This window comes from Anomaloglossus baeobatrachus, chromosome 5, assembly GCF_048569485.1.
Source record: "Anomaloglossus baeobatrachus isolate aAnoBae1 chromosome 5, aAnoBae1.hap1, whole genome shotgun sequence".
NCBI classification, from domain to species: domain Eukaryota; kingdom Metazoa; phylum Chordata; class Amphibia; order Anura; family Aromobatidae; genus Anomaloglossus; species Anomaloglossus baeobatrachus.
In genome coordinates this window covers 14838848-14855412 of record NC_134357.1, presented here as the reverse complement: position 1 = coordinate 14855412, position 16565 = coordinate 14838848, and the positions used below count along the sequence as shown (strand labels likewise).

The window sequence follows — 16565 nt, the reverse complement described above, 5'->3', positions numbered from 1 at the left end:
ACCCCCCCCACCATCCGCGGTTGGAGTCAGCACCCCCCCCACCATCCGCGGTTGGAGTCAGCACCCCCCCACCATCCGCGGTTGGAGTCAGCACCCCCCCCACCATCCGCGGTTGGAGTCAGCACCCCCCCACCATCCGCGGTTGGAGTCAGCACCCCCCCACCATCCGCGGTTGGAGTCAGCACCCCCCCCACCATCCGCGGTTGGAGTCAGCACCCCCCCCACCATCGGCAGCTGGAGTCAGCACCCCCCGCCCCTTGAGTCAGTTCCCCCCACCACCACCCGCGGCTGGAGTCAGCACCACCCCTGCTCCTGGAGTCAGTGCCACCACCACCACGCATGGCTGGAGTCAGCACCCCTCCCGCTCCCCGCGGCTGGAGTCAGCACCTCCCCGCGGCTGTAGTCAGCGGCCCCCCCTATCCCCCGCGGCTGGAGTCAGTGGCCCCCCCACCCCCTGCGGCTGGAGTCAGCGAAGTCAGTGCCCCCCCCACCACCCGCTGCTGGAGTCAGCGGCCACCTCGCCCCCCGCAGCTGGAGTCAGTGGGTCCCCCACCACCCGCGGCAATCTTCAGCTCATAGAGCGCCTACCTGTCCCTGCCAGATGCTGCGCTCTCGCCAGCTCTGCGTTGCCCACAGCACTGTGATGAGGTGCAGAGTGATGACCTCATCACATTGGGCTGCGGGATGACGCGCCACCTTTCTGCTCTGCTCCACTCACAGTGCCTCCCCCACCACATGGCTAATTAGCATGCGATGCCCTAGACGGACTTCGCACGCACCTTAGTCATGTGCAGACTGCAGTTGTGGCTGGAGCGACACCGCCGGGCCCCTCTGCTGCAGCTGTGACTGGGGCTCGGTGAACATGGTGGGCTCGGCTGGCCAGGGGCTACATAAAGCTAAGTAATTAACCAGCGGCGGTTACAGTAAAAATGCAGTGCTGGGACCGGAGGAGCCAGGAAATATACGACTTCTTACCTCTCTGCTGCCCACCCCCCACTTAAGCATGGCCGTCGGCGCCCTGTGCGACCGCACAAGTCGCACATGCCTAAAGCCGGCCATGGCCATGTCATCAACAACACCACCAGCGGCCTATCCGGAACCGCCACATCATTGATGACCTCATGGCAGCCATACTCCAAACATTTCACCAGTCATCGTCTGTCGATCAATGGTGAGGTGCCAGATCATAGGGGCGGGCCTCTGCGAGCCAGTCCGGATCCGGAGTGGCCACGTCATCAGGACACCTGACACCCTCTGCCCTATCAGGGCCTGCCACCTCACGGACATGCTCAGTGAGGTCCTTACCGGACCTAGCCTCTGATGCACTAAGTGCCTGAGCATGCTCAGTAGCCTGAACAACAGACTCAGAAATCAGACTATCTGCCTGAGCATGCTCAGTAGGCACAACACAGAACTTAGACACAGCACGAAGTCCAAGTACCTGTGCAAAGAGGCTGTTAGGATTAATTGTGGAAGCATGCTCAGTAGCCTGAATTGAGGACTTAGTCTCAGAAATGACACAATCAGGCTGAGCATGCTCACTAGGCAAAACACTGGACTTAGGCTGTGGCTGGGGTAAATCAGCGCGCGCATGCGCACCAGCCGCCTCTCCACACTTAGACGTAGTGGAAGGAGCAGCCAACTGGACGACCCGAGGCACGGCCAAGAACGGCAGCCGGCGCCTGGGCGCAACAGGAACCGCAGCAGGCTGCTTGCGGCTATGGCGGCGTCGGTTCGTAACAGTGAGCATGCGGTACCCAATGCTTCTCCTGCACAGCTCTTTCGTGGTTTTGGCCCTGGGTGAAGACGCTTTGGCCATTCACAGCTCTACTTGGCAGATGCAATGGTCCTTTAAGACTGTGCATTGGTAAATTCGCTGCTCAGCTCTGCTACATCGCTACCTGTGCGTCAGCCTGTCATTACCTGTATCATCAGTATTTAGGGTTCCGCTTAATCCAATAAGCCCCGGAATAATGAGCTTCTGCTTAACATTCACTGTTTGTGAACACCTCTCCCCCTCCCTCCATTGTGATGATGTGACCTTTATGTCTGAGGATCAGCCGCGCTCAGCGCTAATGGGGCGATCGCCCGTTGTGATTGGATTCCTGCAGAATCTAACATTTGCGGGACGCTGGCTCCCGTGTCATCCTGCATTTTGAAGTGAAGTTTGGAATTTCGCTGTCAGGCGGCGTTCAGAGAGATGACCTTTTAAGATTCATTCATTTGCACATCTAAGAGATGCCACGTGAAAACAATGGCGCTGCGTGGTCATTCCTCCGTGCCGCCACATTTTCTGGGCTTAATTGTGCTTGTCCGCCTGCAATGAGTCGGAAAATGGTTATTTACAGGGAATAAAAGTGTCGTCCTCGGTCCCATCCTCCCCAAATGTAAAGAAGAAAAAAGGCGGAATCTGACATTTCTGCATTAAAGGTTACGGAGCGTAAAAACCTGCAGAAAAAAACTGAAGCGGTTCTGTCCACGAGACCGCCCACAGGATAAAAGATTCCCAAAATGTTCTTACTTTACTTATTCAGTACCCAGATACATCTCGTCGTATGCTCTAGTCACATCCAAAGCTGCATTCTAATTGTTTCCTATGAAGACACTAATTTAGGGTAATGTTATGTAAATGAAAAGAAATAAGCACAAACATCAAAAAATTCCTGTATTTGAAATACAATATGAAAAAAACACCCTCTTTCACCCCTTTATTAACTCCCAAAACACCCAGGTCTGACATAATCTGCACGAGGTCCTATGACGATTCCAGCTCTGCTACATCTGAAGTCATAGTGCATAAAACACGATCGTTACTGAAGTTGAGCATAGAACATGACCGCCCGCTGTGAGCTTCAGGAAGAGACTGAGACGCAGCATTGAGAGGTGACGCCACTCAGTTTATTTGCGATCACAGTTGAAGGTTCCCACGGTCCTTTACCTGTGACTGCAGGTAACCTGACCTCAGGTAACCTCAATAAACTGAGTGAACTTAGGTGAGGTCACTGAGTTCACAGATCTGCATTTCCTAGCAGAAAACTGTGGGGGGGTTTTGTCAAGAAATACAGAATTGTTGCTGAAGTTTTACACCGTATTCCTGCACCCAATCTACACCTCCTGGCAAATGTTGCATCAAAACTGCATGCGTTATACTGTGGTATTGATGCGATTACTTTTTTTGGCAGGAGATGTAGATTGGATGCAGGAATAAGGTACAAAACTTTAAGCACCAAATCTGCATCTCTGGGCAAAAAAATGTGATTTTCTGCTAGGAGGTGCAGGTTTATGAACTCAGTGACCTCATATATAATTTAATGAGATTACCTGAGATCAAGTTACCTGCAGTAGCACGTGGAGAAACATGCAAACCTCCAGTTGTGATCACAAATAACCTGAGTGATGTCCCTGCTCATCGCGTGGCTCAATCTCTGCCTGAAGCTCACAGCAGGTGGTCATGTTCTATGCCCGCGCACTGTGCCTTCAGCAATGTAGCCGAGCTAGAATCGTCATGGGACCTTGTATGGATTACATCAGATCTGGGTGTTTTGGGGGTTAATAAAGTGGTGAAAGAGGGTGTGGCTGTTTGTATTTTATTTCAAATAAAGGATTTTTCCGGTGTTTGTGTTTATTTCTCATAGATGCCTCTCAATTACTAATCTAGGGCTTAGTGGCAGCTGTGAGCTGACATTAACCCCTTAATATCCCAACTGCCACCACACCAGGGCAATCGGAAAGAGCCCTGTAAAGTTCTGGGATTGTCACATTTAATGGATGCAACAATCCTGGTTAGCTACAGACTGCCATTTTTAAACTGCGGGGTCCAATAACGAATGGTTTCCCCAGCCTGAGAACACCAGCCCCCCACTGTCAGCTTTATTATGGCTGGGCAAAAACTATGCCTGTAATTAAAAGCAGAGAGACAAGCAGTCACACAGGGTGGTGGCGTGTCTGACTGCAACCGGGGAATGCTGGTTGGTGAGGGAAACAGTGCATATGCATGAAGGATAATGAGTGGCCCCGGAAGTAGTGTACAGTCGCCTGCTTTCCCTTTTTTTTCTTTATTTTCGGTGTTCGTGTGCTTTTGAACCCATGTGGATCTGGACTTTTGCAGTAGTGCTCGCTCATCACTAGTTACGAGTACTGAGCACCTGAGCATGGTAGTGCTCACTCATCACTAGTTACCAGTACTGAGCACCCGAGCATGGTAGTGCCCGCTCATCACTAGTTACCAGTACAGAGCACCCGAGCATGGTAGTGCTCGCTCATCACTAGTTACCAGTACTGAGCACCCGAGCATGGTAGTGCCCGCTCATCACTAGTTACCAGTACTGAGCACCCGAGCATGGTAGTGCCCACTCATCACTAGTTACCAGTACTGAGCACCCGAGCATGGTAGTGCCCGCTCATCACTAGTTACGAGTACTGACAACCCGGGCATGGTAGTGCTCGCTCATCACTAGTTACCAGTACTGAGCACCCGAGCATGGTAGTGCCCGCTCATCACTAGTTACCAGTACTGAGCACCCGAGCATGGTAGTGCCCGCTCATCACTAGTTACCAGTACTGAGCACTCGAGCATGGTAGTGCCCGCTCATCACTAGTTACGAGTACTGAGCACCTGAGCATGGTAGTGCCCGCTCATCACTAGTTACCAGTACTGAGCACCTGAGCATGGTAGTGCCCGCTCATCACTAGTTACCAGTACTGAGCACCTGAGCATGGTAGTGCCCGCTCATCACTAGTTACCAGTACTGAGCACCCGAGCATGGTAGTGCCCGCTCATCACTAGTTACGAGTACTGAGCACCTGAGCATGGTAGTGTCCGCTCATCACTAGTTACCAGTACTGAGCACCCGAGCATAGTAGTGCCCGCTCATCACTAGTTACCAGTACTGAGCACACGAGCATGGTAGTGCCCGCTCATCACTAGTTACCAGTACTGAGCACCTGAGCATGGTAGTGCCCGCTCATCACTAGTTACCAGTACTGAGCACCTGAGCATGGTAGTGCCCGCTCATCACTAGTAACCAGTACAGAGCACCCGAGCATTGTAGTGCCCGCTCATCACTAGTTACCAGTACTGAGCACCCGAGCATAGTAGTGCCCGCTCATCATTGCCTATTATGATTTTTTATTTTTTTAAGTAAGGACTGGATTATGATCTGATGAGGTCTTTAGGCAAAAAGCGATAATGTAATAGGAGAATTGATTGAGAGACAGATAAATAGGAGATGACATTGATAATCAGGTTCCAGAATTCGTATCCTTCTCTCCACTGTCCCTGTCCTCTAATTGTCAATAAGGCTTCTCTGAATCTGAATTTAGTAGATAGATACAATTGCACCTAAATAGATAAATATTGAATACATTGATGGATACATGAGATAAATATTGGCTAGATATTGTGCTATGTATCATGGTGACAGATATGTGTTTTTCTGTAGCAGCCCGATACGTGGAGAATTTACGGAGCTGCGTTTGGTCTTTGCGCCCGGAGGCCGACGTCGCTGTCTGTTCCCATCTTTATAATAAATGTTGCTCTTCAGATTTCCTCCTTGTTGATTGACTCTGCGGCTTCAGATGCTTCTGCCTTCATTTATTTGCTTTTAACGTCCTTGTATACGCTGGCTTTTTCTTCAGCAATAAAAGGCAAAACAGATTTTTTCCTTTTTTTTTATGATTTAACCAGCTAGGGTCTGAGTCTGTATGGGAGGTCACACCACATGGATCAATCATGTCAGCTTTGTATGGAGGTGACATTTTATCCTTGAAGCCCCTGCACCAAAAATACCAAAATCTGCCCATAAGACTCAGTTTCCATGTCCAGTAATCGGCCGTCACATCGGATCCAGCAGCGATCCATTCAGCAAACACTACTTTTTTGTCTGTTTTGAAACAAGTGATTTTGCAGGATCTATTGTTTATACATTAGCGTCTATGGAAAACGGATCCGTTAACTGATTGCTATTTTTTCATCAATTTTTTGGGTCTTCTCCCCTCTGCCTGTCTCCCATACCTTGTGTTGTATTATTGTAGTGGTGAGACTAGTATTCTTGCTAGCCTGCTCACTAGTCAGGGGGAGTTCAGAGCAACCTAGTGCCTGGGCATGTGATGGCGACAGGCGAAAAGACCCATATAGGGATGTGAGGGAGCTTAGGCTACAGACTAACAGAAGAGTTGCGGGAGGAGTCCCATCTCCCTATTGCCAAGGCCTTCTTTCTATACCATTCTATCATGTGCTGTCTGGATCCATGTTTGCAGATCGCTACTAACCTGTCAAACTCTGTCCACACTACTAAGTCCAACAAACAACCTATCATGTGCTGCCCGGATTGGTAACCCCAGTTTGCTGCTACCAGGTTGGACTCTGTACAGACTTCATAATCCAACAAGCAACCTGGCTTCTATTAATGAGCTCTTTTCTGCCGGGCATCGGCTATTATATCACCACTGCTATAGTCACTTAAGGAGTTAATGCCTCCTGGAGCAGTGTGTGGCTTCTCAGAGAACCAGGTTTGCTAATCACCACCGTCATCTGGTCTCCTCCTACTTAAGATTGGGGAGTTTTCTGACTTTTCACCAAATATAGCATCTGCTTCGCTGTTGCGATATCCTGGCATCCGTGGTGATCCTCCATTTGGCAACCAGCGACTTGTTGTCTGCACTGTATGAAAGTTCTCTGGTGTGACTTTCTCCTTCCCCTTTGGTTTATCCTCTCCGGTGTGTTTTTATCTCTCCTCTGTGGATATTTACTGTGTTCGGGAGTTTCTGTTTCACCCCATTGTCTTTGTCTTATGGGAGGTTTGTTACTTTATCCCCAGCCCACCCCTGGGTTAGAGGCGCAGGGGTATTAGGTCAGGTACGAACAGTAGACTGGGCCAGGTTGGGGGCCTGGACCTCCCTACCTTTAAGGGTACCTCCGGGTTGTGGATGAGCGCAGGGGCCCCAGTCGTAGGGCCAGGATATGTCTCCCTGTGTCCTCTAGTCACCTGTGACACATTCCCGTCATTCCCCTTGTGTCACACTGCACTCTAGCGTGATGGAGCTATATTGAGGTTGGACCTATACCATATCTTTACCTGCCCCTATAGCAATAACCATCTCACAAACAACATTTTTGGTGCTTACTATGTCAAAAAAATTTTGTGGTAATCCAATTTGGATAAAGAAATGCATAAAGTTTAGAAGAGAAGGTTCAAATGGATACATGACTGGTGGAAGAGGCCCCAAGGACGCCCTATAACCCAAATCTACCCTAAATACCCATTATAGCTAGTCATACGTTATACACAAAAAGCCAAAAACGTTTTATGTTTTTACGTCGGTCCTGGACAGCTCCAGTGGCAATTTAGTTTGGCGGAGGTGGGGGCAAACATTGGCGACAAATTATCCATTTATGCCAAAACAGTAGCTCGAGTCACAACAGGAGTGTACGCCAGCCCCATTTCTGGCGGCGGCACATGGCGCTTTAATGGATTTGGCGCTCCTTACAACAGCCGACACTTCATTATTACACTCAGTCTTAACCAATCAGGGCTTTAGTTTTTTGATACAGCATCACAAAGTTTTAAAATGTAAATTAACGATCACAAAATATGGAAATCCGATGTATCAACATTCCGAAAGTGGAGATTTGATGATTGTGCAGCCAATCAGAAGTGGAGGCTGACGTTACCCTCTAGTGAGGCTCTCTCCATCCAACGAAAGTGCATGAAGAATAAAAGAAGAAACAAAGTAACATTTTCATCAAAAGGAAAACCTAAAGGGCCATTTTCCTGGTAATAGAGTGTCAGAGTAAATGTGTAAACCTCCGGAAACATCTATTTATGGCACCGCTTCCGAAATCTTAACGAGCCGCTCCATCAGCGGTGGCGGGGCGCGGGGAGAATTGCTTCCACGTCCATTTGTTTTTCTACAGCCTTTTTTTCCCTGCAGTCATAAGGTTTGTGTCAACAGTAATAGACTCTGGAAGGAGAGAAGGTTATCCAAGCAAAGTCGCCCTAAATAACACGATATTTAAGGGATATTCTCACCTTACGCTTGTTTGTAGGGCAAACATAAAGATAGCTCAAAATGGTCTTTAATCCCACTTTATCATTCAACTTCTCATAAGTCGTCCCGTAGTCTGTCGACCTGAAAATAAAAGTACAAAGGAATTACAACCAGCGAAAATGTTACCGTACACTGTGTGCAGCGAGCGGAGACATCAGCAAACATCACTGACTCCACATTATAACCGAAAAACTCCGATCAGAAGCGAAAAACATTCCACCTGTTTATATTCACAGCGCATAATCCATAGGAAACAGCAGTACAGTAGTTATATTACACAAAGGGGCAGTATTATAGCAGTTATATTACACATAGGGGCAGTATTATAGCAGTTATATTACACATAGGGGCAGTATTATAGCAGTTATATTACACATAGGGACAGTATTATAGTAATTATATTACACATAGGGGCAATATTATAGTAATTATATTCTTGTACTTAAGGGCAGTATTATAGCAGTTATATTACACATAGGGAAAGTATTATAGAAGATATATTACACATAGGGGCAGTATTATAGTAATTATATTACACATAGGGGCAGTATTATAGTAATTATATTACACATAGGGGCAGTATTATAGTAATTATATTACACATAGAGGCAGTATTATAGTAATTATATTACACATAGGGGCAGTATTATAGCAGTTATATTACACATAGGGGCAGTATTATAGCAGTTATATTACACATAGGGGCAGCATTATAGTAATTATATTACACATAGGGGCAGTATTATAGCAGTTATATTACACATAGGGGCAGTATTATAGTAATTATATTACACATAGGGGCAGTATTATTGTAATTATATTACACATAGGGGCAGTATGATAGTAATTATATTACACATAGGGGCAGTATTATAGCAGTTATATTACACGTAGGAGCAGTATTATAGTAGTTATATTACACATAGGGGCAGTATTATAGTAATTATATTACACATAGGGGCAGTATTATAGCAGTTATATTACACATAGGGGCAGTATTATAGTAATTATATTACACATAGGGGCAGTATTTTAGCAGTTATATTACACATAGGGGCAGTATTATAGCAGTTATATTACACATAGGGGCAGTATTATAGTAATTATATTACACATAGGGGCAGTATTATAGCAGTTATATTACACATAGGGTTAGTATTATAGTAATTATATTACGCATAGGGGCAGTATTATAGCAGTTATATTACACATAGGAGCAGTATTATAGCAGTTATATTACACGTAGGACCAGTATTATTGTAGTTATATTACACATAGGGCCAGTATTATAGTAGTTATATTCTTGTACATAGGGGCAGTATTATAGCAGTTATATTCTTGTACATAGGGACAGTATTATAGTAGTTATAGTCTTGTACATAGGGGCAGTATTATAGTAGTTATATTCTTGTACATAGGAGCAGTATTATAGTAGTTATATTCTTGTACATAGGGGCAGTATTATAGCAGTTATATTCTTGTACATAGGGACAGTATTATAGTAGTTATAGTCTTGTACATAGGGGCAGTATTATAGTAATTATATTACACATAGGGGCAGTATTATAGCAGCTATATTACACATAGGGGCAGTATTATAGCAGTTATATTACACATAGGGGCAGTATTATAGCAGTTATATTACACATAGGGGCAGTATTATAGCAGTTATATTACACATAGGGGTAGTATTATAGCAGTTATATTAGACATAGGAGCAGTATTATAGCAGTTATACTACACATAGGGGCAGTATTATAGCAGTTATATTACACATAGGGGCAGTATTGTAGTAGTTATATTCTTGTACATAGGGGCAGTATTATAGTAGTTATATTCTTGTACATAGGAGCGAGTATTATAGCAGTTATATTACACATAGGGGCAGTATTATAGTAGTTATATTCTTCTACATAGGGGCAATATTATAGTAGTTCTATTACACATAGGGGCAGTATTATAGCAGCTATATTTGCCTCCGACCTCTCGATCTACAAACAATCAAGAACATGTGAGTGGCCCCATAGACTATCACAGGTATGGATGCTTTATGTGAAAAACACAGATAGCTGTCACGCTGTACAAAGGCTAGTAAGACGCAGTACAGGGTAATCACCACTAGTTGGCAGCAGAGTAGTGAAGGAGAGACAAAGAAACACAGTAACAGAAAGGCAGCTGAAGTACAGCAGAGTAATTTCAGCAGGCAGTTAACAGGTGAATCACCAGGGGGCAAAAGAGTAGTCAAACAGTCAGGGTAAAGAAAAAATAATATACAGTCATGGCTGAAAGTGTCGGCACTCTTGAAATTATTCCAGAAAAGTAAGTATTTCTTCCAAACAATGATTGCAGTTACACTTGTTTTGTTATACATATGCTTATTTCCTTTATGTGTATTGGAACATCATAAAAAAGGAGAGAAAAAAGACAAATTGAACAAGATATCACAGAAAACCTGAAAAATGGTCCTGACAGAATTGTTGGTAAACAACTTTGTATCTAGCATGTGATGCTCATTCAAACTCACCTAAGGCAAGTAACAGGTGTGGGCAATATGAAAATCACACCTGAATCCAGATAAAAAGGGGAGAAGTTTACTCAATCTTTGCATTGTGTGTCTGTGTGTGCTGCACTAAGCATGGAGAACACAAAGAGGAGAAGAGACTGTCTGAGGACTTGAGAACCAAAATAGTTGAAAAACATCGGTAATCTCAAGGTTACAAGTCCATCTCCAGAGATCTTGATGTTCCATTATTAGTGAGAAAACATAACCAAGAAGTTTACATTTCATTACACTGTAGCTAATCTCTCTGGATGTGGACGGCAGAGAAAAACAGATGAAAGGTTGCAACGCAGGATAGTCCGAATGGTGGATAAGCCCCAATCAAGTTCCAAAGAAATTCCATCTGTCCTGCAGCTCAGGGGCATCAGTGTCAACAAGGACTATCCGTCCACATCTGAATGACAAAAAGTGCTATGGAGGAGACCCAGGAGGACCCCAATGCTGACGCAGAAACAGAGAAAAGATAAAATATACGTGAATAACCAAAATCCTTCCGGGAAAGCGTCTTATAGACAGATGAGACCAAGATAGAGCTTTTTGGTAAAGCGCATCATTCCACTGTTTACCGAAAACATAATGGGGCTACAAAGAAAAGATCATATTCTCTACAGTCAGACATGGTGGAGGCTCAGATATGCTTTCAGGTTGTTTTGCTGCCTTTGGCACTAGGGCCTTGACTTTCTGCCGAAATAATGAAATCTGAAAATTACCAAAGGATTTTGGGTGGCAATGTGGTGCCCAGTGTCAGAAAGCTGGGGGTGTGCATCCTAGGTCAGGGGTCTTCCAGCAGGACAGTGACCCCCAAACACTTCAAAAAGCCCCAGAAATGGATAGAAATGAAGCACTGGAGAGTTCCGAAGAGAAAGCAAAGAGTCCGGATATAAACCCCAACCTGTGGAGAGATCTTAAAATTGGGAGGAGAGAAGAGAAGACGTCTTCAGATATGAGAGACCTGGAGACGTTTATAAAGAAGAGTCCGAGATTCCAGGAGAGAGGAGGAGAAGCTTGTGGACGGGTATAGGAGGCAACTGATGGAAGGGATTTATTACCAAGGATAAAGGGTGCAACAAAATATTAAGATAAGGGGGACAACAATTTTGTTCTCCCCATTTTTGGGGGTTTTGTGTCCAATTTGCCTTTTTCTCAATTTTTTTTGTGTTGTTCCAAAACATACAAAGAAAATAAACCTGTGTATAACAAAACGTGTGTAATTTCAATAATTTCTGGAAGAAAAACTTCATTTACTGGAGCAATGTTAAGGTGCCTGCACTGTTTGGTGAGTTTAAAAATCCATGTACTCAGAACCATGAGCCCTGATCCTACAAACGTCCGGATCCCTTCATGGCCCTTCCTATGATAAGACGCGTCCCATGGGGTTTATTTAAGGGCTTGTTCAGGAATCGGTGCACAGTGCATGGACCGCCCGGGGGTCTCCGGACCAGATGCCGCAGTCTCATTTGTACCTTTTTAAACCTTATAATCTTTTTGAAATTTTTTGACTTTTTTTCTCCTTAATTTTAAATACATTTTGTTAAATCATCATTTGAGGATTTTTTAAAGTCATTTTTCTTTTTATGTTTTATGTTATTCACTGACATTGTTTTGCCTTAAAAGCATTAAAATGGCGCATAGAGTTGATGAATTTTGCATGAAGTCAAAAAAGATCTTTTTTTTTGCCTTTAGCCATTTTTTCGCCTACATAGTATAAAAAGTCCCACCTTTCTGTAAAAGTACCACAAATTTCTGGTGTACGTGAAATCACTCCAGGGTGGGATTGGAGTTACATTTGGAACTTTTGTTACTTTTCTAAAGTTGCAAATGGTGAATTAAGCGAGAATCTGGAAAACTCTAAACTACGTCCAGTGGTGAAGTAAAAACATAACACAAGCGAATGTGTCGCCCAGGGATAAGGGGTACTCAGATCCGGGCCAAGGGGTCACTTTTGTAGGTGTACGTTGGCGTGACCCGGTCTGTGATCCCAGGCTCCACAGCAAAAAGGGGATTATGTACAGGGGAATTGTCCGTGACACCACCCGTGGGTTGCGGTGATGAGATGGTGGCACCGCCGCTGCCTCTGGGGACCGTGCCTGGGACTGGTGGTGTGGGGTAGCAAGGTGGAATCCCCTCCACGGGTAGGGGAGGTGTAGTCCCGGGGCCCAATTGGGAATTGTGGATTGGGGAGTGACGGGTGCAGTCCACGGCTTGGACCGGTTGGTGCAGGAGTACTCAAAGTATAAGGCAATAACTGACATGAGTCCAAGAATTAACCAAGTTGCTGGTAGCTGGTGCCCACGGCTGCTGCGAGGACGGGTCCCACACCCGTGTGTGTAATTCAGGTGTTGTTTTCCTGCCTGAGGTCTGTGTCTGTGTCTGCTCCGTGCACCGGTCCGGACAGGGTCCTGACAGCTGGCACCGGGGGGGGCCCCACTACCCTCTCCCAGGCATCTTCGGGTCCCCACAAGCGGCTGGCCTATTCCTGAGGCCCTCACTGCCACTCTCCCAAGCTCCCCACTGGAGTTGCGTCCAGACTTCTCTCCTCCTGCAGACTGACTGAAACTTTGCTATCTCCAAGCTCCTCTCTCCCCCTCCCATTTTCCTGAGGAGGGGGCAAGTGGGGCCTGATTGACTGGTGTGTATTTGTGTGGGAAACTCCCCAAGGGAGAGTGAGCTCTGCACCATAAAGCTGGATGCAGACCTCTGTGACACCCTGGTTTTCCAGGGCAGCACACGAACACTAAAACAATAAACGTTAGAAAAGAAGCAAATGGAAAGATGAATTTGGTATAAACTAAAAAAAAGGCGCAAAACACCAAATATTCTACAGAAAAAAGGCCAAATGTTACAATGTATCGCTCCCGGAGAGTTCTAGAAATGAGGCCAGGTTTATGCTCCTGTATATAACTCATCAAGGTTCTCACAACTTCATAAAAACCTTTATTAAAATTTCCTCGCTAAGTCCAACGCCTGTAACTCGAGCGTATAATTCAAAGCCAGAAAGAATCCGAGCGTATTAACCACGGAGGGTATTAGCGGGAGCCCAAAAAGCAAACTTTTATTAGAAAATCATTAGTGGGAGTTCTTTTGTGAATCAAATCTTCTATTAATGCCAGAGCTGAAACCTAGCGGAGGCTAACCTTCCGGATAAAGCCGGGATATGTGACATTACCGCCGCCAGAGACACAATTTTATCAAATGTTTGTAAGACTCGCCGGTATTTAAATTACTTCATTATGAGGCGCTGACAGTTTTTACTATTCTGGGTGTAAATGACATTTCTAAGACAGTAAGCTTTACTTGTTCTGCTCAGGCAAAGTCGAGAAATCCTATTAATTTCTCCTCCCCCTGCCCCGCAGTGTACGGAGGAATAAGAAGGTGCTGTATACTGACTCTTATTTCTCAATGAACTATTTAACGTCCAATCTTCAGAATGTTGATGAGAAGTCACGATGACAGCGTTATTGATATTGATATTGAGCTCAAAGTGAATGGAATAGTTCAGTTCTGAAGAAACGGGAGAGGAGCCGATAGAGGGTGGCGAGGAGGATAGAGGATGGAGAGGAGGTCAGAGGGTGGAGAGGACGATAGAGGGTGGAGAGGAGGATAGAGGGTGGAGAGGAGGATAGAGGATGAAGAGTATGATAGAGGGTGGAGAGGAGGATAGAGGGTGGAGAGGAGGATAGAGGGTGGGGAGGAGGATAACAGGTGGAGAGGAGGATAGAGGGTGGAGAGGAGGATAGAGGATGGAGAGTATGATAGAGGGTGGCGAGGAGGATAGAGGATGGAGAGGAGGATAGAGGGTGGAGAGGAGTATAGAGGGTGGAGAGGAGGATAGAGGATGGAGAGGAGGATAGAGGGTGGAGAGGAGGATAGAGGATGGAGAGTATGATAGAGGGTGGAGAGGAGTATAGAGGGTGGAGAGGATGGAGAGGAGGATAGAGGGTGGAGAGGACGATAGAGGATGGAGAGGAGGATAGAGGATGGAGAGGAGGATAGAGGATGGAGAGGAGGATAGAGGGTGGAGAGGAGTATAGAGGGTGGAGAGGAGTATAGAGGATGGAGAGGAGGATAGAGGATGGAGAGGAGGATAGAGGGTGGAGAGGAGGATAGAGGGTGGAGAGGAGGATAGAGGATGGAGAGGAGGATAGAGGGTGGAGAGGAGGATAGAGGATGGAGAGGAGGATAGAGGATGGAGAGGAGGATAGAGGGTGGGGAGGAGGATAGAGGATGGAGAGTATGATAAAGGGTGGAGAGGAGGATAGAGGATGGAGAGGAGGATAGAGGGTGGAGAGGAGGATAGAGGGTGGAGAGGAGGATAGAGGATGGAGAATAGGATAGAAGGTGGAGAGGAGGATAGAGGATGGAGAGGAGGATAGAAGGTGGAGAGGAGGATATAGAGTGTAGAGGAGGTCAGAGAGTGGAGAGGAGGACAGAGAGTGAAGATGAGGATAGAGGGTGGAGTGGTGGATAGAGGATGGAGAGGAGGATAGAGGGTGGAGAGGAGGTCAGAGGGTGGAGAGGAGGATAGAGGGTGGAGAGGAGGTCAGAGAGTGGAGATGAGGATAGAGGGTGGAGAGGATAGAGGGTGCAGAGGAAGATAGAGGGTGGAGAGGAGGATAGAGGGTGGAGAGGAGGTCAGAGGGTGGAGAGGAGGATAGAGGGTGGAGAGGAGGTCAGAGAGTGGAGATGAGGATAGAGGGTGGAGAGGAGGTCAGAGGGTGGAGAGCAGGATAGAGGGTGGAGAGGAGGTCAGAGAGTGGAGGTGAGGATAGAGGGTGGAGAGGAGGATAGAGGGTGGAGAGGAGGATAGAGGGTGGAGAGGAGGATAACGGGTGGAGATGAGGAAAGAGGGTGAAGAGGAGGTTAAAGGGTGGAGAGGAGGATAAAGGGTGAAGAGGAGGATAGAGGGTGGAGAGGAGGATAGAGGGTGGAGAGGAGGTCAGAGGGTGGAGAGCAGGATAGAGGGTGGAGAGGAGGTCAGAGGGTGGAGAGCAGGATAGAGGGTGGAGAGGAGGTCAGAGAGTGGAGGTGAGGATAGAGGGTGGAGAGGAGGATAGAGGGTGGAGAGGAGGATAGAGGGTGGAGAGGAGGATAGAGGGTGGAGAGGAGGATAACGGGTGGAGAGGAGGAAAGAGGGTGAAGAGGAGGTTAAAGGGTGAAGAGGAGGATAGAGGGTGGAGAGGAGGATAGAGGGTGGAGAGGAGGATAGAGGGTGGAGAGGAGGATAGAGGGTGGAGAGGAGGATAGAGGGTGGAGAGGAGGATAGAGGGTGGAGAGGAGGTCAGAGGGTGGAGAGCAGGATAGAGGGTGGAGAGGAGGTCAGAGGGTGGAGAGCAGGATAGAGGGTGGAGAGGAGGTCAGAGAGTGGAGGTGAGGAAAGAGGGTGAAGAGGAGGTTAAAGGGTGAAGAGGAGGATAGAGGGTGGAGAGGAGGATAGAGGGTGGAGAGGAGGATAGAGGGTGTATTCTTCATCAATGATATTTATTGGATTTAACAAATAACAAAACACAATTTACAAACGTGATTATCCTGAATATTAAGGTGGAAAGTCAGCAGGAAAGAAAGGGATAATATACAATTTATTGGGGTGTATATTTCAGTTGGTTATCTAAATGTGGGAAAGGAAGAAATTGAAAAAATGGGAAAGGCATGGATACAGCGGGGAGCAGGAGCAGAGCGGGGAGCAGGAGCAGAGCGGGGAGCAGGAGCAGAGCGGGGAGCAGGAGCAGAGCGGGGAGCAGGAGCAGGAGCAGATGTGTGCAGGGCTACTGCAAACTGATATCAGGAAAACGTGAAGATTTGGATACAATTATTATTAGAATGTTACAGAAGGTTTGTTTTTTTGTTTTTTATTTTGCAATGATTACTTTTTATTTACATAAAACCAGAAAACTCCTTTTTAACCCCGTGATTAGTCCTCCCTGAGTATCTATAATCTGGATGGATTGGATCATCAGCT

At 46.4% G+C, this 16565-nt stretch overlaps 1 protein-coding gene across 1 annotated transcript in view; it reads right to left on the bottom strand.

Moving 5' to 3' along the window:
• Positions 1 to 16565, bottom strand: part of SORCS1 (sortilin related VPS10 domain containing receptor 1) — an 807859-nt gene that overhangs the window by 378413 nt on the left and 412881 nt on the right. The window contains 1 exon segment of the mRNA XM_075348232.1: positions 8031 to 8130. Within this exon segment, the coding sequence (XP_075204347.1) occupies positions 8031 to 8130 (100 nt within the window).